Consider the following 24,884-nt stretch of genomic DNA (forward strand, 5'->3'; position numbering starts at 1 on the left):
CTTCATAAGACAGTCCTGTCACCCCAGGAACAAGTCTGGTGAACCTTCATTGCACTCGCTTTATGGCAGTAATATCCTTTCTGAGGTAAGGGGACCAAAACTGCACACAGTACTCCAGGTGCTGTCTAACCAAGCTTCTATACAACTGAAAAAAGACTTCACTATTCCTGTACTCAAATCCTCTTGCAATAAATACTAACATTCCATCAGCCTCCCTACTTGCCTGCTGCACCTGCATGTTAGCTTTCAGTGACTTATGGACAAGCACAAGGCCCAGGTCCCTTTGTACATCTACACTTACTAATCTCTTACCATTTGGGAAATACTCTGCACTTCTGTTCCTTCTACCAAAGTGGATAACCTCTCATTTTTCCAAATTATATTCCATCTGCCATATCTTTGCCCACTCATTGAGTCTGTCCAAATTCTCCTGTAGCCACTTTACATCTTCTTCACAACGTACTTTCCGCCTGGCTTTGTATCATCTGCGAATTTGGAAATGTTACATTTGGTCCCCACATCCACATCATTGATATATATTGTGAACAGCTGGGGCCCAAGTACTGATCCCTGTGGTACCCCACTAGTCACAGCCTGCCAACGCGAGAATGACTTGTTTATTCCTACTCTGTTTTCTGCCTGTTAGCCAATTCTAGCATTTTCCCTACTTCTGATGTAAGGCTAACAGGTCTGTAGTTCCCTGTTTTCTCTCTCCCTCCCTTCTTAAACAGTGGGGTGACATTTGCCACCTTCCAATCTTCAGGAAGTATTCCAGAATCCATAGAATCTCTGTGCGGGCGGCGGGGGTGAAGGGGGGAATGGGAAATGCGGAAGTGAGCTCTTTCACGCATGTGTGCGAAGGAGCGCTCCGATCTCCCTGAGACTAAGTGCTGCCTCAGGGAGATCGGTTCCCAAAGGCAAAAAGTTCTTTTGAAAATTTCATTCACCATCCATGTCCCCTCATGTGACAATGAGTTGGGACATGGACATAACTTTAAGTAAAAGTGAATGTTCATTTTTTAATTCAGTCATGAAACCTCATCCCGCCCATGGATGAAGCTTCATGCTTTCTCAGGTGGCTTCCAGCACTCCTGACCTGTCCACCAACCTTCAGATTGGACAAGCAGGTCCACTAATTACTTTAATTGTTTTTTAAATGGCCTCAATAGGCTGTTGACAGGTTGGTGGGCGCACAGCTGATTCAGTTGCACCCCCGCCGACCTGAAAATGCAAATGACGCGAGCTGACGTTGGGAGTTCCACCCCCGCCCCCATTCACCGACGGGACAATTCTTGCCCAGGAGTTCTGGTGTATATATATTAAAATCTTTTCCTATCAATAATGTTCTTTGTTTCTAGCCTACCTAGCAGTCATATTGTTTGACTTCCATATCTGAGGTAACACACACATATCACCTCCAATAACCATGCTGGGCACCTCCTAAATGTTCCAAGGACATTATGTGATTGGACAAGATTTTTTAATCTCTAGCTGTTTGATTAACCTACAATGTTTATATAGAAAGCTTTCTACTGTATATAGAAATAGGGAAGCTCTACTTTTTAACTCCTAATCCTGTTTAGTGTTACCTGTGACTTGTCCTTAAGCCCCATTATTTATTTAGTGAGATAAATCTAAGATGAGTGATTAATATGGATGAAGTATAAATCAGAATGCTTTTTATGTGTAAGTGAGTATTTGTAATCTATAATCCTGTGCTAAAACAAATTACAGCTCATTTGCCAACCTGGGTCGTAGACAGAGTGAGGAAAAATGGTCCTATTTCATTAGGACCTTGCCTTGAGGTATGGGTAGAGGATGGGGGGGGATAGAGTGTGATGCTTGCTTCACTCTGTACGCAGTGACTGTCTCTGGTTTCCGAGAGGTTATACTACAGACAGTGATGTCGATGAATCATCCTTAGCCCACCAGTTTAGGTCAAGAATTTTCAGTTCAGAGAGATGCAGCTCTGAGTTTCCTTGTGAATGCTCTTTTTTTTAACCAAATACTTTTACCAAAAAACGACCTGATTTAAAGAGACAGCGGCCTGGAATTTTCAGTTGTCGGACGCCTGCGATCGGCGGGCCTGGAAGCAGACTGGAAATGGGCCTCCGGTCGCGACTGGCCCCTGACTGTGATTTCATGCTGGCTGGTCAATGTTCAGCGCTGCCAGGGTGGGGACGGGAAGGGGTCAGGTGCCAACGTAGCCGAGTGTGTGGGTGAGTGCTTCTAGTGAGCTTCTAGTGAGCCTCCACACACTAGAGGGAACAATATAAATGCTGCAGAAAATGACCATGCAGCACAATCAAGCACCTGAAAGCAGATCTCATAAAAAAAAACAGTCCCCAGATATCTCTTTTTATTTTATTTCCCTGTGGAGATTTCATCCTGCCCCTGGATCGAGGTTTGAGCAACAATGTGAATGCCGCCTGGGAGAATGGCCTGTTCGCCAACCGTAAGTGTGGACGGGCCATGTAAAATCGCTGTTAATTGTGTCGTTAATGGGCTTAATTGTCGGCGGGTGCACTTCCGACTGCCGCACATGCCCTCCAAACAAAGTATCACACGAGTGCGTGATGATGCCAGGATGCTCGCCCGACGCCATCTCGCGCTATTTAATGTCCGTTTGGGTCAGGCGTGGGCCTGCCCGCGAGATTTAAAGTTCAGGCCGGTATGTTGTTTTTATTTTGTCACAGGAGTGCTACCCCTAAAGGGAGACAAACATCCCCATTTCAGCGTTTCTCAGCCAGAGTTGGTTTAGATCTGCAGGTTGGCGCATCCTGGAATGGGATATTTTGGTCCCAGGGAGATGGGGTAGCGGGAGAGGCTGAAAATAGCCGATGAACTCAGCAAGACTGGGATCCTGCAACTGCTGCCCAACTTAATGGCTGGGCCTTCTTATCTATTTTTATTTCTGTTTCCCCCTCACCAAGACCAGCGAACTGATTTTACCTCATTTAAACTGAATTTAAACAAATGTAAAGTAATTTTGGTGTTTGTATGATGAACAGACTTGAGCAAGGAGTCAGGTGACTTTTGGTCACTGCAGCAGTAAAGTGATTAATACATTTGTGCACAGTTTGGTGAACACCTTCACACAAGGGGAGTCTGCAGAAACTCATCATGCTGACCTGGGACTGGGCAGCAAATGGACATTTTGAACCAGCGTAAACAAGAAATCTGAGGGTAATTGTGATGGGGACAACCCACTTAACGTTTTCAGCTCCGCAATCTTTGCACTAATTTGGTCTACGCTGCCCAGGCTGCCCTGATATCCGGGTAGGAAACATGTGGACAGCCCAGGGTGTGGTGCTGCCATAGTGATACCGCATTACCATGTTCACACAGAGAACAGAGTAGAAATCCTAACAGTAAAACAATCGGGTTACAAATTCTACGTTTATTGTCTGTTCATTCAGTTCTAATGAAAGCCCTGGGGCAGGAAATTACGCTCGGTGGGAGCGTGTGACCCGGCCGAACGTAAAGTGAAGCGAGCGTCCCAATGTCATTGCACAGTCCTGTGATATTTCACTCGGTGGGTCATATTTGGCAGCTCGCCCGTCAACTATATAACTATTAAAACCATTAAAAAGCTAATTAAATTCAAATTTAAGCTGCCCGTCCAACCTAACGGTTGGCGGGCAGGCGAAAAGGCCAAGCGGCCTTTACATCTTTTAGGAAACCTCATCCACAGGCAGGGCGAGGTTTCCTAAAGCAAATTAAAAGCATGTAAAAATTCTGCACTTGAATTAAAAACGTCCCCTGCTCATGTGACACATGAGGGGACATGTTTCATGACATTTATAAGATCTTTTAATTTTTTTTCTGAAATCAGTTCATCTCCCTGAGGGAGCTCGCTGCCTCAGGGAGATTATGTGTGTGCACTCGTGCGCATGTGTGAAGGTTGCACTTGCCCCCCTCGCACTCCCCCCCAAAACCCGCCCCTCGCAAGCCCCCCCACTGCACTCCTCCTCCCCCCTGCCCCCCATCGCCCTTCGCACTCCCCCCAGGCAGCGCTGAGCACTGCCACTCGTGTTTAGTGCTGGGTAGGAATTAATTGGCCCGCCAGCGTGAAATGGCCTTCTGGGTCCAACCACCCCCACCTAGCCCGCACACCAAGGGCAACATTTGGCCCCTGGAGTGGGTGATAGAATCTGCTGCAGAGGTTTTCAAACAGTTCTGGGTGTCCCATTCTAGTCAGGGTGTGCAACCTGTGGAAAAGGTGTAATTAACATCAAGTCTTTTGAATGTTTAATACCAAGAGTGGGAGACTATAATTTAGGAAAAAAACTTGAAAAATTGTGAGCTTTGTAATCTGCATACCCCATTCCTGTCTGAAAAGAGCAGCCATTAGCTACAATGCTCTGTTTCCTCACCTGATCCAATTTGTATTCATGCTGCTACTGTCCCTTTTATCCCATAAACTTCAGTTATGTAAACCAAAGTATTATGTGGCACCTTATCAACAGCATTACCCTTATCAATCCTCCCTGTTTCCTTTTCAAAAAACTAAAACCTGATTTGTTCTTAACAAACCCCTGCTGACTCTATTTTATTAGTCAATACTTGTCCACATGTTGTTACTGTCTTCCCAGTTCACACTTTCTAAAAGCTCTGCTACCACTGATGTTAAACTGACTGGCATTTATTTCCCCTTCTTTGAACAAGGGTGTAAAATCTGCAATTCTCCAATCCATTGACTCCACCCCTGAATCTGAAGAGGATTGGTTGGAAGACTGTGACCAGCGCCTCTGTAATTTCTCCCATTATTTTCCTCCCCCCTTTCAGGCCAGGTATTTATCACTTTGGGTCTGCCACCTTTACCAATACCTCCTCTCATTCAGTATCCCAGCAACCTGCTGGCTCACCACAGCTTTGGCAAAGTCCTCTTCCTTGATAAACACCGACGTAAAGTTTTCATTTAGTACCTCAGCCACCAGTAAATCTCCACTTTGATTCCTAATTGGCCCTACAACATTCCAATGATGCTTTTGCTGTTAATATTTCAATTGCAACCCTTTGGACTCTCTTTTTGGATAGTCAAATGTATAACAAGTGGCTAATATATAAGACGGCAATATGAAACCACAAAGACTTCCAGTGTAATAATTAATTTGGCTGGGAGTTTGAGGCCTAGATCAGTTTTCAGGTTACATGACTCCCTTGCTTTTCCACAGCAATCTAATCGCTATACCCTGTGTAATTGTCTTGCTCCCTGATATTCTACTTTTCTCCCTGTTTTAGAATGCTTCTTCCCTTGGTGATTTCTTGCTGATGGCCTCTGGATCGGAAAGATGCTACTGAGGAAAAGCTTCTGAAGGATTATGGTAGGCGCTTGAGAGGGAAGGGGTTTTGGTGCCTGTGATGTTGAGATGGATTGATGAAGCTGCAGCAATGGGTTGTAGCTCGTCAGCTGTGATGGAAAACCAGCCAAGAAGATCTGACAGAGGTGGGTACCGAGGGAATTACTCTGCGCTTTCTAAAGACGGCCGTTTCACCAGCTTCCTTTTGATTAAACAAAAGAGCCGATGTGATGGGGGACTTGACCATTCACTGAGAGTACAACTGTTAGAATCTAAGTATGTGCAACCAGGACCTTTGCTATTGGCTCTGTAGAACATTTGAGTTCTCAAACTTTAGCCTTGCAAGGTCACTTTAGACACATTGCAGCTTTCAAAACATGGGATTGTTCTCCTTAGTAGGTTAAGCTCAGATTTGATAGAAGGGTGCAAAATTATTCAGGGTTTTGATAGAACATGTGCAGGAGTAGGCCATTCAGCCCCTCAAAGCCATTCGATAAAGATCATGACTGATCTGATTATGACCTCAACCCCACTTTCCTATCTGCACCCTGTATACCTAGACTCTCTTGGTCAATCAAAATAGGGTCCACTGGTTGGAGTCATATCTCGCACAAAGGAAGATCATTGTGGTTGTTGGAGGCCAACAATCTCAGTCCCAGGATATCACTGCAGGAGTTCCTCAGGTTAGTGTCCTAGGCCCAACCATCTTCAGCTGCTTCATCAATGACCTTCCTTCCATCATAAGGTCAGAAGTGGGGATGTGCACACAATAGTCGCACTATTCGCGACTCCTCAGGTACTGAAGCAGTCCATGTCCAAATGTAGCAAGACCTGGACAATATCCAGGCTTGGGCTGGGAAGCGGCAAATAACATTTGCGCCACACAAATGTCAGGCAATGACCATCTCCAACAAGAGAGAATTCAACCATCGCCCCTTGACATTCAATATCATTACCATCACTGAATCCCCCACTATCAACATACCGGGAGTTACCATTGACCAGGAGCTGAACTGGATTAGCCATATAAATACTGGTCAGAGCAGGTCAGAGGCTAGGTATCCTGCTGCGAGTAACCCAACTCCTGACTCCCCAAAGCCTGTCCACAAGTCAGGAGTGTGATGGAATACTCCCCACTTGCCTGAATATGTGTAGCTCCAACAATACTCAAGAAGCTTGACACCATCCAGGACAAAGCAGCCCACTTGATTGGCACCCCTTCCACAAACATTCACTCCCTCCATCACCGATACACAGTAGCAGCAGTGTGTACCATCTACAAGATGCACTGTAGGAACTTTCCAGGGATCCTTTGGCAGCACCTTCCAAACCCGTGACTGCTATCATCTAGAAGGACAAGGACAGCAGATACATGGGAACACCACCACCTAGAAGTTCCCTTCCAAGTCACTCACCATCCTGACTTGGAAATATATTGCTGTTCCTTTACTGTTGCTGGGTCAAAATACTGGAACTGCCTCCCTAACAGCACTGTGGGTGTACCTACACCACATGGGCTGCAGCAGTTCAAGGAGGCAGCTCACCACCACCTTCTCAAGGGCAATTAGGGATGAGCAATGAATGCTGGCCCAGCCAGCAACATCAACATCCTGTGAACGAATAGAAAAACAATTATGGGATATTGTTTCACTGGTTGGAGGTCAATAACCAGAAGTGACGGATTTACAGAAATTGGTAAAAATGCCAGCGGAGGCTTGAGGGAAAAAACCTTTAATGCATTGAACAGTTATGACCTGGAATGTTTTGCCTGAAGGAGTGGTGGAAACAAACTCAATAATAACTTTATAAAGAGAACTGGGTACATAGCAGAGGGGGAATAATTTACAAAGCTATGGGGAGAGAGTCAGAGAGTAAGCCCAATTGGATAGCTCTTTTAAAACCCAGCACAAACATGACTGGCTGAAAGGCCTCCTCCTGTGTTATATGATTTTCTTAAGACCTATATAAATGCGTATTTTTATGTGTTTTATTAACCTGAATTATGCTCATCAATTCAACTTTGTAACATGTATCTGCCACACTATGTGACTGCACAAATACTGAAAAATCAGAAATAATCGTGTCTGGTAGCAATTAAAAAAAAAAACATGTTCTGAAAAAACAAAGCAGTTACAGTAACTCAGCCCTGAAAAGAATTGAATCACTTCTGTCGTGTTTGATGATATAAACAGGATTACATGGGTTCCAAGGGATAAATCGCCTCTCTGCCATGCTGTACAAAGCATGGTGATAGAAATGGATTTGCTGCTGTCCAGATGACTACCTGCTGATTGTCATAAAGTGTAACAGATTGACTAGCTTTGCCTTCCAGCATTTCATGTTCTTTTAGCCAAAATATGTACAATAAGTAATGGCAAAATAAAGGAAAGCTTTTTGACAATCTTTACCAGGTATTGTGATTGCATATTAATTGCATTCAGATGGTTGGTATTAACTGATTTAGTTGTGCTCCTATATACAGGAGCAGTTGTTGGATTGGGGGGGTGTTGTTTGGCCCGACCGTCAGCCCCTCTACCGTGGCTACATTCGTGGCCATATGTCCTTGGAGAGAGGGCACATGGTGTCCGCTGGCACCTTTGAGGCCTTCTGTGCTCGGTGGGCACTGTGGGGACTGGGGTGTTTCATTGACACCTTTGATCACATTTTGGGTTAATGTTTGTAAGTTTCCTTTAAATATTGACTTTTGTTTTTGCAGTTTCCCTTTAAGGGGCTGCCTTTTAAATTGTCCCCTGATTTGTTAATTTAGTTTATTGGTTTAGACTCGAAAAAGTTATATATAGGAGCAGGCAGTTGTTGGGTTGGGGGGTGGGGCTGGGGTCGCTGGGCCCGACTATCTGCCCCTCTACTGTGGCTACATTCGTGGCCGGGTCTCCTTGGATGGGGAGCACGTGGTGTCCGCTGGCATGCTTGAGGGCTTCTGTGACTGGCGGGCATGACAGGGGATGAGGTGCATCATTGACCCCCCAAAACCATATTTTGATTTAATTTGATAAGTTTCCTTTAAGGTTTTTATCTTTTGTTACAGTGTCCCTTTAAGGAGACACTGTGGGAGGGGGCCATCCAGCCCGACTGTCTGCCCCTCTTCCGCGACTGTGTTTACGGTCATGTGTCGGTGGCAAGGGAGAACGCGGTGTCTATCGGTATGCTTGAGGCCTTCTGCAGCCGGTGGGCACTGCGGGGGCTGGAGCGCATTGTCAGCTCCGGGAACACCATTCTCATTTAATTAGATAAGTTTCTTTTGAATTTTATTTTTGTTACAGTGCCAATTTAAAGGGCTGTCAGTTTGGTAATAAGTTTATTTTTGTGTTCTAAAAGAGTATATAGAAGCATGAAACTATAGAGGGTTTGGGTTTGCTCACCATCTACAAGATGCACTGCAGCAACTCATCAAGGGTCCTCAGACAGCCCCTTCCAAACCCATGACCGCTACCATCCAGAAGGAAAAGGGCAGCAGACACCTGGGAACACCACCACCTGGAAGTTCCCCTCCAAGCCACTCACCATCCTGACTTGGAAATATTTCACCTTTCCTTCACTGTCGCTAGGTCAATATTCTGGAACTCCCTCCCTAACAGCACTGTGGGTGTACCTACACCACATGGACTGCAGCGGTTCAAGAAGGCAGCTCACCACCCATCTTCTTAAGGGCAATTGGGAATGGACAATAAATGTTGGCCCAGCCAGTGACATCCTCGTTCAGTGAATGAATAAAAAAAATGTAAAAGTTCCTAAGTAGGTAAAAACTCAGCTCTAGCCCAATCCTTCACTATCCAGTTACTATAAATGTTATCAATGGTGTGGGTTCGTCTTTGTGTAGGGAACTGTAAGAGCAAAATAACAGCTAATGGGATAAAAGCAAAATACTGCAGATACTGGAAACCTGAAATAAAAACAGAAAATGCTGGAAAAACTCAGCAGGTCTGGCAGCATCATGAAGAGAGAAACAGAGTTAACGTTTTGAGTCCATATGACTTCTTCAGAGCTAAAGAGAAGCAGAAATGTGATGGCTTTTATACTGTTTAAGAGGGGCTGGGGCAGGTGGAGCAAGATAGAAAGTCAGGGACAGGTCGGAGCTCGGAAGAGATTGACAAATATATTATGGATGCAAGACAAAGGGAGTGTTAATGGTAGTGCTAAAGACTAAAGAAGGTGCTGATAATGGAATAAAGGTAAGATAGGTTGTCTTATGAGGAAAAGTTGGACAGACTGGGCTTGTTTCCACTAAAGTTGAGAAGAGTGAGGGGTGACTTGAATGAAGAATATAAGATCCTGAATGGTCTTGACAAGGTGGATGTGGAAAGGATGTTTCCTCTTGTGGGTGAGTCCAGAACTAGGGGGCACTGTTTTAAAATTAGGGGTCACCCTTTTAGGACAGAGATGAGGAGAAATGTTTTCTCTCTGGGGGTTGTGCAATTTTGGAACTCTCTGCCTGTGAAGGCAGTGGAGGTGGAGCCACTGAATATTTAGGAAATCAAAGGTTATCGGGGGAATGTGGAACTCAAAACACAAACAGATCAGCCATGACCTTATTAAATGGCGGAGCAGGTTTGACAAGCCAAAGGGCCTACTCCTCCTATTTCAAATATTAATAGCAGAACAAGTGCTCTATGAAAGCAAAACATAAGAACCAGTGACGGACGGCCCACTGGGGTGGTTGGGGGAAAATAAGAAAAATAAATAAATTTTAAAAATTTGGATTAAGGAAGATAGAGGAGAGAGTTCATGATCTGAAGTTGTTAAACTCAATGTTAAGTCCGGAAGGCTGTAAAGTGCCTAATTGGAAGATGAGGTGCTGTTCCTCCAGTTTGTGTTGGGCTAATGGAATTATGTGTCTGTCAACAAATTGGCAAGTTTACTGATATTCTAGCAGATTCAGCATTTGACTGAAAGCGTGCGTTCTTCCTTCCTTTGGGAAATGAGCTCTGTTTTGTAGATGTATCTATGTTTCTGCTGGTTATAGAAGATGAAGATATTATTTGAGAAAATAAAGGGGAAGCTAGCTAGGAGGAATAAAGACAGAAAATACTGGAATTAGACAACTGCTCTGGCAGTATCTGTGGAGAGAGAAGCAGAGTTAACGTTTCAGGTTGATGACCTTTCCTCAGGATGGGGAAAAGTTAAAGACGGGATAGGGGACTAGAACTCAGTATACAGTCTGAAAATAAGGGAATTCCCATTTAATGTGGAAATGAGGAGAATATTTTTTCTCACAGGGTCATGAGTCTGTGGAATGCTCTTCTCTGGGAGAGCAGTGGAGACTGGGTCATTGAATATTTTTAAGATCAATTTAAAATGATTCTTGGCTGACAAGGGAGTCAAAGGATATAGAGAAGTGGAGTTAAGGCCATAATCTTATCAAATGACAGATCAGGTTTGAGGGGCTGAATGGTCTACACCTGCTCCTCATTCATATGCTTGTATGCAGGTTTTAAATAGGTACTGAGGGTGGAAAAGAGGGAGGAAGCAAATAAAAGCAAAAGTTGAGTATTGCTGAAAAAAGCGACATGTTGAAGCTTTTCATGTTGCACTCACCAGGACACTGCAAGAATACCAATATATGGGGAAAACAACAATTTATACTGTATGTGAAGGGAGTGCTGATTGGCAGAGGTGTTGGCATGAGAATGCACTAGTAATGGTGACTGACAGTTAACTGTCAAGCATTGTTTGAAATTTAAACCAAGCAACTGGACCCTGATTGGTTAAGGCTTTGCTCTGAGGAATGAGTCAGCGAATGGCTGTCACTTATTTGAGTTTAGCTGAAACAGGCGCAATGTGTGTACGTGTTCTTTCTGTCTGCAAAGAACAGGGCCCTGTGTATTAATATATATAGTTTCCAGTACATGCAAATGTGCCACACAGAGCCTGACTGACAATATTAAATTGGTTGTCAGCGTAATTCTTAGCACATTGAGGATTATTTAGCAAATGTTGTCCAATCGTGAAATCACATCTAATGTTGGACACTGTGTTTTGCATTTTGCAAGCACGGGCTGGTTGAGTACAGTCGAACCTTGCCTGTTGTGAACAGTGGCTGGGACATGCTGTTTGATATGATCTGCCAGCCTTTGGAATGTGCAGCCTACATACCGGGCATCAAACAGCATGTCCCAGCTTCTCCATGAAGACCTATGTCTGTGAAGACTGGGAGATAATCCCATGCTGGTGGCATTAAAGGTCACCACTGCCTTAAACTTCTTTGCCAGTGGCTCCTTCCAGGGATCCACTAGGGGCCAGTGAGAGGCATCTCCCTGTCAGCAACACACAAGTGCATACGGGGGGGTGACAGCTGCCTTATTCAGGAGACTACATGATTTAGTAAAATTCAGTTTGGATCCTAAGAGCCAGGCAGCCAGAGCATTGGATCTTGCAGCAATCACAGGATTCCCACAAGTGCAAGGGGACATTGACTACACCCATGTGGCACTGAGAGCGAAACCAGGCAGCTACATTCATTAACAGGAAAGGTTTCCACTGACTGAATGTTCAGCTGGTGTGACAACACCAAACAGCTCCTTTAAGTTTGTGCTCCCCAGGGACTCTCACGATGTCTTCATTCTCAACTATTCACAAGTGCTTGACCCACCTCATTGATTGTAGGACTGGCCCATTGGAGACAAGGAATACATACCCCAGAAGACCTGGCTGATGGCCCCAGCTAGGAATCTGCAAAGCGCTGTCAAGGAGAGGTATAATGCTGCCCATGCCTCAACAAGGGTCACCACTGAGCAGATAACAGGCCTGCTGTAAATGCGGTTCTGCTGTTCGGACCACAGATGGAAAACTTCAGTTTTCCCCACAGAGGCTGTCCAGAGTCATTGTGGTATGCTGTGCCCTGCATAACCTCACTCAACAGAGAGAGAGTGATGGAGAGCCAGAACGTCTCCTCTGACGATGAAGAAAGCAATGGTGATGATGAGGGCCAGGATGTTGCAGATGCATGGCAGTAGGCATGGCAATGGTGTGATGCAGCAAACAGGCCTGTGACAATCATCGCTGATAGATTCAAGGCTGAGTGAGATACCAATACTGCTTTTACCCTATTTTTAATCTTCTGCTGGCTGGGAGGCCGGGCTCCCTGTTTGGGGCGGACGTTCGAGTTTACCTTGTTTTCTGGTGACTGAAATGAATTTTACTATTTCATGTTAGCTCTGCTGGCATTGTGATCCTTTGCAAGTGCCAATCTGTATTGAAACGCATCCCACTTGCGCCAAATACGCACATCAGTGCCTGCATGACATTGCATACTCCTGCGACCTTAAGCACCCAGAAGGATAAGTAATTCTGCCCCTTGGCTCCAGGAAGCCCATATGCATGCTACATTCATTATGACCAATCCCCAGGCCAGGTGCCCCCAATTTGTTATCTTCCTGACTGGGACCCCAATTCTGTTATGCCCCCAGGTGATGAGGAATGAGCTGACTCCCCTTCTTTATTCAACCCCCCCGGGTTGGTTACAACAAGGTTAATTTAAACGGGATCCCTTCCCCTGGTTGATACCTATTCCCAGTCCAAATGTATTTTTTTTAGAAGGAACCAATTTAACTAAGCTTAACAAAGACAGAGTAAGTTTATCAGTTGCTAAAAACCTGAGAAAAGCAATAAAAATGCAATGCACAAGCACACAGATCAGAAATGAGAAGTTAAGAGTCCCAATAAAAGTTTTAAAAAAGACATACAAATCAGTCTTTGGTTTGTCCGTGAGTTGTAGATGGCGAAATGTTGCTGCCGTTAAGTTGGGTGATTCTGGTAGAGCTGACATGTCACACACACGTAGCACACTAGGGGGAGGTGGTGGTATAATGGTATTGTCACTGGACTGGTAAACCAGAGACCCAAGGTATTGCTCTGGGGGACCCGGATTGGAATCCCACCATGGCAGATGGTGGAATTTGAATTCCATAAAAAGTTTTTAAAAATCTGGAGTTAAAGTCTAATGATGGCCATAAAACCACTGTTGATTGTTGTAAAAACCCATCTAGTTCCACCACAGCAATGTGGGTGACTCTTACAATGCCATCCGAACAAGGGCAATTAGGGATGTGTAATAAATGCTGGCTTAGCCAGTAGCACTCACATCTCATAAATGACTTAAAAAAAACACTCTGCATTAACCCATTTTTCTTATGTATCCTTGTAATGGGAAAAAAAATTATGTCTTGTGCCCAGAGTCTGTTTTCTTTGATCTCCGACCATTTTACCCATTCTGCGATATGAATCAATAGGGGGTGGGTTTTATAAGGCTGGTGTGATGCAGTAATCAGCCTTTTGTCTCTGCGACCACGGGAGATTAAAGTTCAGTCTTTTGCATCTTTCCTATCTCCCTTACAAGTACATCTGCTTGAAGAAGGCCATGACATCTTTTCAGCTGTGACATTCTATGTTCTCTCGGGACAGGTCTGCCGGTATAATCCACATAGGAATTTTCCAGAACTTTACATTATCAGACATCTTTTGTTCAGTGTCCTTGCTTGTATTTCTTTAAAAATGCACACGTCTTCTTTAAAAAGTTCAATGCACCTGTAAGTAATTTGTGGCTGTAATCAGCTTTCCCTGACACATTGAAGGCCACATGCAGCCTTTCCTGGACAGGGATGGACACATGTCATCCTGACACCTGCTCCCAATGGGGACAGAGAACTTGGTCAGGCCAGATCCAGGGGCATAAGCTCATAGAGAAGCAGGAGTAGGCCTTTCAGCCGCTCAATCTTGCTCCACTATTCACCTAGAACAGGGCTGATCTTCTAACTCATTACTGATTTCCCTCACTATCCCCATATCCCGTAACATTGTTATTATACAGAAAACATTATCTATTAGTTGAGCATAGATAATGACTACCTCCAGCTGGGGGTGGGGCTGGAGTTAGGGCTGGGGGTGGAGTTGGAGATGAGGATGAGGATGGGGCTGGAGATGGAGCCAGGAGTGGGGCTGGGGGACCTTATGGAGCTGGAAGAGGAGCTGGGGATGTGGTTGGGGCTGGGGGTGGAGTTGGGGGTGGGAATGGAGCTGTGGGTGGGGCTTGGAGCTCGGGCTGGAGGCTTGAGTGGAGCTGGGGGTGGGGCTGGTGATGGAGCCGTCTCCTTTTTCTTGCCTTGGGCTGGCTGCTTGTTGCTGGAGTGGAGAAGAGAAGGAATTTGGTGATAGTTGTGCACACTCCCTTCTCAGTGTCTCACTCATTAATCTGGCAACAGCAGACTGGAGGCATCCTCACTGTACTGCTGGGCCGTGATTTAATGCTGGTTGGCCAATTAACGGACAGCCAGTGTGAAACGTGCGCTGGGGTGGGGGTGGGAGGAGAGCGGCCAATGATGTCGCAGCGGGCGTGGGTGAGCGCTGCAAGAAAGCTCCCTGAAGGCAGACAGCTGCCTCGGGAAGCTGCTGACCTGCCAATAATGAAATAAAGCTCCGAAAAGCTGCAAAAAAAGCCCGTGCATCACAATCAAGCACCTGAAAGCATACCTTGTAAAAACGCTGTCCTTGGGTGTTTCACCATTTTATTTCCTGATGGAAATTATTCCCGCCCTTGGATGAAGCTTCATGAAAAATATAAGGCTGCTTGGCCAATTCACCAGTCCGCCTGTAAGGTTGGACAGGCCATGAAAAATCGCAGACAATTGCCCCAGGAACGGGTTTAATTGCCTGCTCAATTGTCAGCGGGCACGCTTCTGACTGCCATGTGTGCACCGGGTGAAATATCGTGCGAGTGTGTGATGACGTCGGGGTGCTTGCCCTGTCTCGTCTTGCACGATTTTACATCTGATTGCGTCGGCCACGCGCCCACCCATGGGACGTAAAATTCTGCCCTTAGACTGCCTGATGCCCTTATGAGCGTCAGGTTGCAGTGAGGAGACGGAGTAATTTACCCTGGCGGAGCGCAATAGGTGATTCATCTTCTTCCTCCGCTGGAGCAAAGTTTGTTTGTTTGTAGGCCTCACTGGCACTGGCCGGGGCTGCTACCTCTGCCCAGGCTGCCTTGGTGAGATGGGAGGGTCTCTTGATGCCATTGCTGGGAAGCAGCACCTCCTGCCTTTCCCGAATTGCAGAGCTGGAGACCCTGCAGCGAGGCATTGCTGAACCACGGAGCCACTCATTGGGTGGCATTGTCCCAGATTTGCAGTAAGTGTGGTAGTGGGCAGGAAAAAGAATGTTCTACCGGTGGGAGGCGATGATGACTTTTCTCGCCGTATCATCCCACACCCACCTCATTAATCATGCATTCCCGGGAGATGGAGCGCTTGATGGTGGGCAGCCTCCAATTTGCCCGTCACACTGTCACCTCACCACTTCATCACCTGGGCACCAAACTTAAAGTGCAGCCATGCGCACACCTCTCAGTGCTTCCAACCCCTGAATGGCAAGAAGACTGCAGCCCCCCGATTCATTGACACATCCATTCTTGACACTGTAGGAGCCCACCACAATGTCCTCTCCCCTCGCCCTGGCCACAGGAGGCACATCAGTGTCACCACTCCGGCTTGGGAGGCGGGGACAGTGATGGTCAGTGCCAACACTGCACAGGAGAGGTTCACCATCCAACACAGAAAGAGGATGAATGATCTCATCGTGCCACCAGGGTAAGGCAACCATCTCATCTCTAAACTCTCACAGTCTCAAGCCCATCACACATTCACTGGCATCTCACTCACTGCTGGCCCAAGGGACATCACCACTCACTCTCTCACACACACCCTCACATCTCCATCTGACCTCATCTCCTCTGGAGACACTCTCCTCAGCCCTCACTATCTTGAGGCCACTTGCAAAGATCAACAAGTGGCCCCCCACCCCCTGCACACACCCTGGGATACCCCCACTTCCCCAAAACAGCCCTTGCCCTGCAGCATTTTGCTTGAGGCCATTTCTCCCCCTTCCCTGAACAAGCCCTAGCCCTGCAGCCACTGAAAATCCAGCCTGCCTTAAGGCTGGTCTGGTAGGTAGAGACCTGCCCCTGAGCCCCTCTAAAGTGATGTGGTGCTGTCAGTGAAGCCTGGCGCTGATGACCACGAGTGTTGTCCGAAGCAAGAAAGGCAAACAAACCTCGAAGTCCCGAGTCAAGTGCAGCTCGCTAGGTGCATGTCACTTATGTTCAGTTGTGAAACATGTCAGCGTGTTTTCGCGCCAACGTGTTCGGATGATTCAGCGTGGAGGAGGGGGGGATTCTGGCGAGCTGGGTTTATGATGAGATGCGGATGTATTACAATGAAGTTCCCGATGTCTGACAGCAGGAAACCCGGCCCACCATTGACGGGCAGAGTGGACGTTTACAAATTGGTTTCACGACATCGAGAAATCGATTTTTGGCCTTCTTGCCATCGTGTCCGCTCACGCTGCCAAACACGCCCATCAGCAATGGGCACGGACAATTCCATCCACTGTCTGCTCTGAGACTTATCTGGGGTGGTGGGTTGTGGGGGAGAGGGATTGAAAGGTTTGGCCGCAGTCTTGGCGTGCATTCAGAGAACCAGGTTGATGCCAATGGCCTGTAGGGAGTGAATAGCCCTTTCAATATGGCACCCGGATGTTTGAATCGGTGAGGTAAAGGCGGGGATGTTGACTTCCTGCCCACCCTGCCCTGCCACAAGATTTGCCAGGCTCCTGGCGCATGCATATCTAAGGAGCTGACAACTGCGAGATCGTGTGTAGCCAGCTGTCCTGTCTCCGAGCAGAAATCACTCTCATTTCCGCTCCCGCCTCCCAGCTTATAGTCCAGAACAAGAGATTCTGCCCAGAGTCATCAACAATATCTGTCTGAGAAAATGGGGCAGAGATTATGGTGTGAAAATGTTAAATTCAGTGTTGAATCTGGAAGGCTGTAAAGAGCCTAACCAAATGGTGAGGTGCTGCATCTCAAGCTTACATTGAGCTCCTCTGGAACGGTACAGCATCAAGGACAGCGAGGTCAGAGTGAGAATGTTTTTTTTACTTCGTTCATGGGATGTGGGTGTCACTGGCTAGGCCAGCATTTATTTTCCATCCCTAATTGCCCTTGTTCAGAGGGCGCAAAGAGTCAACCACATTGCTGTGGGTCTGGAGTCACAAGTAGGCCAGGTAAGGACAGCAGATTTCCTCCCCTAAAGGGCATTAGTAAACCAAGGGCTGAATTTTGCCGTTGGCGAGCAGGGGGTGGGGCCTGCTCGCTGATGCGCAAAATGACGTGGGATGACATCAGGGGGAACCCCCGACCTCATCCCGCACCATTTAAAGCTTCAGGAAGGCGGGGGCACAGCGAAATCAGCTGTGCACCCGCCGACCTGTCAATGGCCAATTGAGGCAATTGACAGGATCATCAAAACAACTAAAGAACCTGCCTGTCCAACCTTAAGGCTGGCGGATAGGCCAGGAGCCCCAGTGGGCTTCTGAAAAAGCATGAAACCTCATCCACTGGCGGGATGAGGTTTCATGTAGGGATTTAAAAAAGTGTAATACAGTTTCAGTGAAATTTATTAACATGTCCCATCTTGTGTGACACTGTCACATGAGGGGGACATGTTAAGGATTTTTTTTTCTCTATTTTTAATGTTTGTACAACTTTCGGCGATCTCCCTGAGGCTCCACTTAGCCTCAGGGAGATGTGCTCTCTTTCGTGCGCATGTGTGAAAGAGCACACTCTCGCATTTGGGGACTCCCCACCCCCCCCGCCCGCACAGGGAGTGCATAGCGCTTCCTGCTGGACGTCACGCTGGGCGGGCCTTAATTGGCCCGCCCACTTAAAATGGCGGTGGGTCCACCCGGTAGACAGAAAACTCTGCCCCAAGTGGGTTTTTGTGACAATCCGCAATGGTTTTGTGGTGATCATCAGACTTTAATTCCAGATTTTTATTGAATTCAAATTCCACCATCTGCCATGGTGGGATTCGAACCCATGTCCCCAGAGCGTTACCCTGGGTCTCTGGATTACTAGCCCAGTGACAATACCACTATGCTATCGCCTCCTGGAAATAAAGTGACAGGCAACCATCCAATTTGCACTTGACCTGCCCAATGTGGTGGAGACTGTGTTGAGAGCAAATTGAAAGAAGTGTGAGTAAATCGCTGATTGCCCTGGGAGGAGAGTTTAGGGTCTTGAGCAGTGAGGGGAAAGGGGGGTAAAGGGCAGGTGCTGCACCTCCTGCGATTGCATGGGAAGAGGAATGGGTCTGTTGGAGATGATTGAGGGTGTTGCAGAGGGACTGAAAGAGGAGGGGGAGGGGAGGGTGTGGTTGGTGGTGGCATCACGCCGGAGGTGGTGGAAATGGCAGAAATAAGAACTAAAACAAGCTGGAAAAGCTCAGCAGGTTGGGCAGCAACTGTGCAGAGAGAAACAGAGTTAACATTGCAAGCTGATGACCTGGCGAGAGGTCTGTCTCTCTCTCCACGGACTCTGCCAAACCTGCTGAGTTTTTCCAGCTTTTGCTGTTTTTATTTCAGATTACCAGCCTCTGCAGTATTTTGCTTGTGTGAGATGGGGCAAGGCTTGTCTGGAGTATAAAACTGGCAAAGCCCTATTGGGCTGATGGTCTTTCTGCAGTGTAAAATTCTGTGTAATTCTCGATAAAACCTCCTTTAACTTTACCTCTGCTCTTCTCTCCTTAGTACAATGCAGTGTGTTACAGGTTAGCTCTCTTCCTCCTCTTGTTTACTGGGATCTGACTATATAGACTTACAATTTCTTTTGTCCAGTTACTTCCCGTCCAGATGAGGTGGTAAAGATTCCATCTCCTTTTGCAGGTAAGCATTTGTCCATTGTGTCATTTTGTGAATGGTCTATTCTTATAGCAATATTTTACCCTTTAGCTCCATCCTAACAGTGTCTGTACTCCGGGTTGCAATTTGTTGTCTGAAGGACTGAGAGGTGGGTTTTAGGGGGCATCTTAAAGGAAGAAAGAGAGAGTTAGAGAGATTTAAGGAGGAGACTCCAGAGTTCAGGGCCTAGGCAGCTGAGGGCTGGCCACCAATCATGGAGCAAATGAAATTGAGGACACACAAGTGGCTTGAATTAGAGGAGTGCAGATATCGCGAGGCTTGTGAGGTTAGAGGAACTATAGATCTGGGGAGGGGCGAGGCCATGAGGGATCCCAAAACGTAGATGAGAATTTTAAAATTGAGGTGGCTGTTGGACTGGGAGCCAGTGTAGGTCAGTGAACATAGAGGGTGATAAGGGATGAGGACTTCCTGTGAGTTAATGTCCAGGAAGCAGAGCCCTCAATGAGCTCCAAAACTGCCAGTCTTTAAGCATACACTGGAACAGCCTGTTTTAACACTATCTTTAATTTACCCTCTTTCTTATGGGGAAGTATTGCCCTCCCCACTCTAAGGTAACATGCTGGCATTTTGGCAGCCTTTACGCTGTGTGTATGTGAGTCAGTAAAAGACATCATAGTCCATTGGCTGCTCTCTCCTTAGAGAGAGATGTCTGACTGGTGGTGAGTTTAACCTGTGCAGCCAAATCAGTTAGCCTAATGAATAAGAGTTAATGGGAGGGTTTAAGTATGAAGTGTAGCTGCTCTGAGAAAAATGCAAGTTTATAGATAGGGCTTACTGAAGTTCAAAATGAATGCTGTCTCCTCCTCAATAACCACTAAATCCCATGTTCTACAAACATCTCATGTTTGCCTTTTAACTGCAGTTAATGGGTTAAAGGAGCTCCTGTATTGTATAATGTTTTCCATTAAGTGTTTGAATTTTTAAAATGTCTCTGACACATATCTCACCTCAGGAAGTGAGCGATGAATGGTCTCTGGTGTGGGTCTGCCAGATACTCACTCATTGTAAACAACCATAAGCAGGGAATTCAGGGTTAATTTATTCACTATATTTACATATATAATGAGGTAATGTAGAAATAAAACCACAACTCATTTCCACATTCTGACACTGCTAAAAGGCACTGTGAAAATTTGATATTTATTCTGTTTTTAAGCAAAAACAATAGGCCAACCCCATTAGTGGGTGATGGTGCTGTGTGTCATTATGGCACAGAAGGAGGCCTTTTGACCCATCATGTCCATGCCAGCTCTCTGTAGACCAATCCAGTCAGTCCCATTCCCCCATTCGAGCCCCATAGCCCTGCAATTTTATTTCCCTCAAGTGTCCATTCCTTTGAAATCATTGATCATTTCTGCTTCCACTGCCCTTGTGGAGAGAGAGTTCCAGATTATTCCCACGCGCTGTGTAAAAAGTAAAACTTCTTCCTCACATAACCCCCTGTATCTCTTGATCAAATCTTCAATGTGTTTCCAGTCCTTGTATCATCAGCCAATAGCTTTCCTTTGTCTACCTTATCTAAACCTGTTATAACATTGTACACCTCTATCAAACCTCCCCTCAATCTCCTTTGCTCCAAGGAGAAAAACCCCAGCTTCTCCAACCCAACCTTGTAACTAATATCTCCTCATCCCTGGAACCATTCTAGTACATCTCCTGTGGACCCTCTTGAGGACCCTCACATCCTCCCCAACTTGTGGTGACCAGTAATGGACACAACACTCCAGTTGTCACTTGGTAGTTCAGAATGTGAGTATTGCTGAAAAAAGAGACACGCTATTGAAGCTTTTTGTCTTGCACTCTCAGGGCAGATGCAAGAATACCAAATTTTAAAGGCTGCTGATTGGTTAGCAAGTGGACTCTGGTTGAGGCGTTGCCATGGAGAATGCACCAGGGAACTATTGCCACCCCGATGCTTTTGTTTAATTCAAAAAGGTGCAGGGCTAAAAGAACACCCATTTACCATTAGATAAAAACAAAAAACTGCGGATGCTGGAAATCCAAAACAAACACAGAATTACCTGGAAAAACTCAGCAGGTCTGGCAGCATCGGCGGAGAAGAAAAGAGTTGACGTTTCGAGTCCTCATGACCCTTCAATGGAACATTGAAGTTCCATTGAAGGGTCATGAGGACTCGAAACGTCAACTCTTTTCTTCTCCGCCGATGCTGCCAGACCTGCTGAGTTTTTCCAGGTAATTCTGTTTTTGTTACCCATTTACCATTGCTCGCTGAGATCTGCCCCTAAACCAAGCTGACACTGACCCTCCAAATTCCACAAGCCTCAATTTTATTAACCAACTTTTTATGTTATGCTTTGTCAAACACTTTCTTAGAATCTATATAGACAAAATCCACCATTTCACTGCAGCATTCACTTGAGAAGGATGAATCATGAGAGTGTGACTTGATCCATGACGTTTAAACACAAATTTGAAACGTTACCCTTACAATATACCCACATTAGAAGAGTTAAACCTGAGATTTGCAGGTGCAAAGTTCTTCTGGATGCTTGATGTCAAGCATGGCTACTGGTCTCTTGTGGAGAGAGCCCAAGAGCTTACCAATTTCGTACTCCGTTCAGATGATACTGTTGAGTTCCTTTCGAGCTATCAGTTAGCCAGGATCTCTTTCACAATCACATGGACTGCATTACATGCATTGTACCAGGATGCACCTGCATCTCTGATGATGTTGCTATTGTGGGAAGAAAAAAGCAAGAACATGACACACTTCCCTTCTAGTGATGGCATGCTGCTGCCCCTTAAAGGCATATTACAACAGTTACACCCCTCACCAACGATACAGTATCACCACTAGCAGAGGCACAACACATGGAAAAGATGCATATGGCAGCATACACTACCAATCCATGGCACACTGCTTTGCAACTACAAACTGTTGTGCCACTTGTTATGACCAATGCGGTTGATGAAGCGGAGTTATTTAAAAAATCCCAGAATGAAATTTTAAACATGGCTACAAATTACTACTATCATAACTTTTAACATATTCCCAAACTAATCTCCATTATGGCAATAGTAACCTACAGACTTAACCAGACACCGGGCAAAGCATTTTCACATTACGAATTCAAAATGAGGTTCTTTAACTGTGGAGCCAGTTGGAGACTTGCAGCTACCTTTTGATCTTACATTGCCTCTGCTCTGTACATGTGAAAACTACTGAAATTATGCCTAGCACCACTGATTGAATTCAAATTCTCATTGTCTCATCAGTCTCTTTGAACTTTACCTTTTAACAATGAAACCCCTTTCATAGTACCAATTTTATTAGTAATATAAACATATTGTTTGGTGGCTGTTCGATAGATGTCAGTTTTCACCCCACTTGAATGCTTTATTCAAAAAATGCAAATGCACACTATCTCTCTTCCATATCAAAACTAGTACCTAAAGCACCCAGACTAGCTGGCTTTAATCCAGTTAAGACACACCTGCAGTCTAAATCTCTCTTTTAAAAGAAAAATATTTTCCAAAATATTATATACATAATTTCAATTGTCATTATTTTTATGACAATGCCATCCTTTTTATGCCAACAATAAAAATGCCTCAGTAATGGGGGTTTCCATATCTAGTATAGCACATTTAATATTGTAACATGTGCCAATGTGCTTCAAAGGAACGATTATCCAACAAAACATGGTGTGAGACACAAGAAGCAATAGGCAGATGGCCAAACATGTGGTCAAAGAGGTAGTTTTTAAAGTGTGTCTTAAATGAGGGAAAGAGGCAGAGAGGTTTAGGGAGGGAATTCCTGTGACTAGTGCCGAGTCAGCTAAAGAGACAGCCGCCAACGTTTAAAATCGGGTATGCTCAAGAGGCCAGAATTATAGCAGCATAGATAACTCAATTGGGATTGTAGAGCTGGAAGAGGTTAGAGATAGGGAGGGGTGAGGTTATGGAAGGATTTCTTGATTCATTCATTGGGTGTGGGTGTGACAGGAAAGGCCAGCATTTATTGACCATCCCTAACTACTCTGGAGAAGATGGCGGGGAGTCACCATCTTGCATACAGCTGAGTGGCTAGCTGGGCCATTTCAGAGGGCAGTTAAAAATCAAACCACATTGCTGTGGATCTGGAGTCACATGTAGGCCAGACCAGATAAGGATGGCAGATTTCCCTCCCTAAAGGACATCAGTGAATCAGATGGGTTTTTCTATGGTAGTTTCATGGTCACTATGCCTGAGACTAGCTTTTAATTTCAATTTGAATTTCTTAGCTGCAATGATAGATTTTGAAGCCATGTCGATCTCCAGGTTATCAATCCAGTCTTCTAGATTATAAATCCAATAATGTAACCATTATGCTACCATACCCAAGGTATATAACACTGCAGTTGCAAGGTGCCATTACTAGATGACATTATAGCCCCACTGGCCTCTGGGCCAGTATTCACTGAGACACCAGGAGCATTGCTGCACACCTACACAGAACACTTTATCAAAGATTTTAGAGTACATACTTATTGTTATAAAGCACCAAATCACTATGATCAAAGCGTAGGAGATGCATTATAAATAGAGGCATGAAGTACAAATGCAGGTTATTGCTAAACCTTTATAAATCTCAGCTGGAGTACTGTGTCTAGCTCTGAGCACCACACTTTAGGAGGATGTCAAAGCCTTAGAGAGAGTGCAGAGGAGATTTCCCAGAATGATGCCAGCGATGAGGGAGTTCAGTTAATGTGCAGAGACCGGAGAAGCTGGGACTGCTCCCCTTACAGCAGAGAAGGTTAAAAGAGGATTTAACAGAGACATTCAAATTCATGAAGGGTTTTCAATGGAACGATTAATCTTCAATAATTTGTAGAAAAATCTGCAGATGACACAAAGATAGGTAGGAAAGTATGTTATGAAGAAGACATATGGAGGTTGCAGACCGACACAGATAGGTTGACTGAATGGGCAAAAATCTGGCAGATGGAGTATAATGTGGGAAAATGTGAAGTTCACTTTGGCAGGAAGAATTAAAAAAGCAGAGTATTACTTAAATGGACAACGACTGCAGAATTCCGAGGTGCAGAGGGATCTAGGTGTTCTAGTGCATGAGGCACAAAAAGTTAGTATGCAGGTACAGCAAGTAATTAAGAAGGCTAATGGAATGCTATCCTTTATTACAAGAGGGATTGAGCATAAAAGTAAGGATGTTATGTTTCAGTTACACAGGACATTGGTGAGACCACACCTCGAATACTATGTACAGTTTTAGTCTCCTTAAGGAAGGATGTAAATATGTTGGAGGTGGTTCAGAGGAGGTTTACGAGATTGATACCTGGAATGAGCGGGTTGTCTGATGAGGAAAGGTTAGACAGGCTGGGCTTGTTTCCATTGGAGTTCAGGAGAGTGAGGGGTGATTTGATTGAAGCAGATAAAATCCTGAATAGTCTTGACAAGGTGGACGTGGAAAGGACGTTTCCTCTAGTGGGTGAGTCCAGAACTAGGGGCTACTGTTTTAAAATTAAGGGTCGCCCTTTAGAACATAGAAACATAGAAAATAGGAGTAGGAGTAGGCCATTCGGCCCTTTGAGCCTGCTCTGCCATTCATTATGATCATGGCTGATCATCCAACTCAATACCCTGCTCCTACTTTCTCCCCATATCCTTTGATCCCTTTCACTCCAACAGCTATATCTAAATCCTTTTTGAAACCATACACTGTTTTGGGCTCAACTACTTTCTGTGATTACGAATTCCACAGGCTCACCACTCTCTGGGTGAAGAAATTTCTCTTCTTCCCAGTCCTAAATGGTCTACCCCGTATCCTCAGACTGGGACCCCTGGTTCTGGACT

The 24,884-nt window shown here is 45.5% G+C and overlaps 1 protein-coding gene across 3 annotated transcripts in view; it reads left to right on the forward strand.

Annotated features, from left to right (window-relative positions):
- Positions 1 to 24,884, forward strand: part of ppef1 (protein phosphatase, EF-hand calcium binding domain 1) — a 108,938-nt gene that overhangs the window by 20,595 nt on the left and 63,459 nt on the right. For 2 of the 3 annotated variants that reach the window (XM_041211589.1, XM_041211590.1), the window contains exons 2-3: positions 5,245 to 5,449; positions 18,987 to 19,034. In XM_041211589.1, the coding sequence (XP_041067523.1) occupies positions 5,365 to 5,449; positions 18,987 to 19,034 (133 nt within the window). In that variant the 5' untranslated portion in view covers positions 5,245 to 5,364. The remainder of the gene's footprint in view (positions 1 to 5,244; positions 5,450 to 18,986; positions 19,035 to 24,884) is intronic. The other variant, XM_041211591.1, reaches the window with a different exon arrangement.

Source organism: Carcharodon carcharias, chromosome 18 (assembly GCF_017639515.1).
Source record: "Carcharodon carcharias isolate sCarCar2 chromosome 18, sCarCar2.pri, whole genome shotgun sequence".
Classification (NCBI taxonomy): domain Eukaryota; kingdom Metazoa; phylum Chordata; class Chondrichthyes; order Lamniformes; family Lamnidae; genus Carcharodon; species Carcharodon carcharias.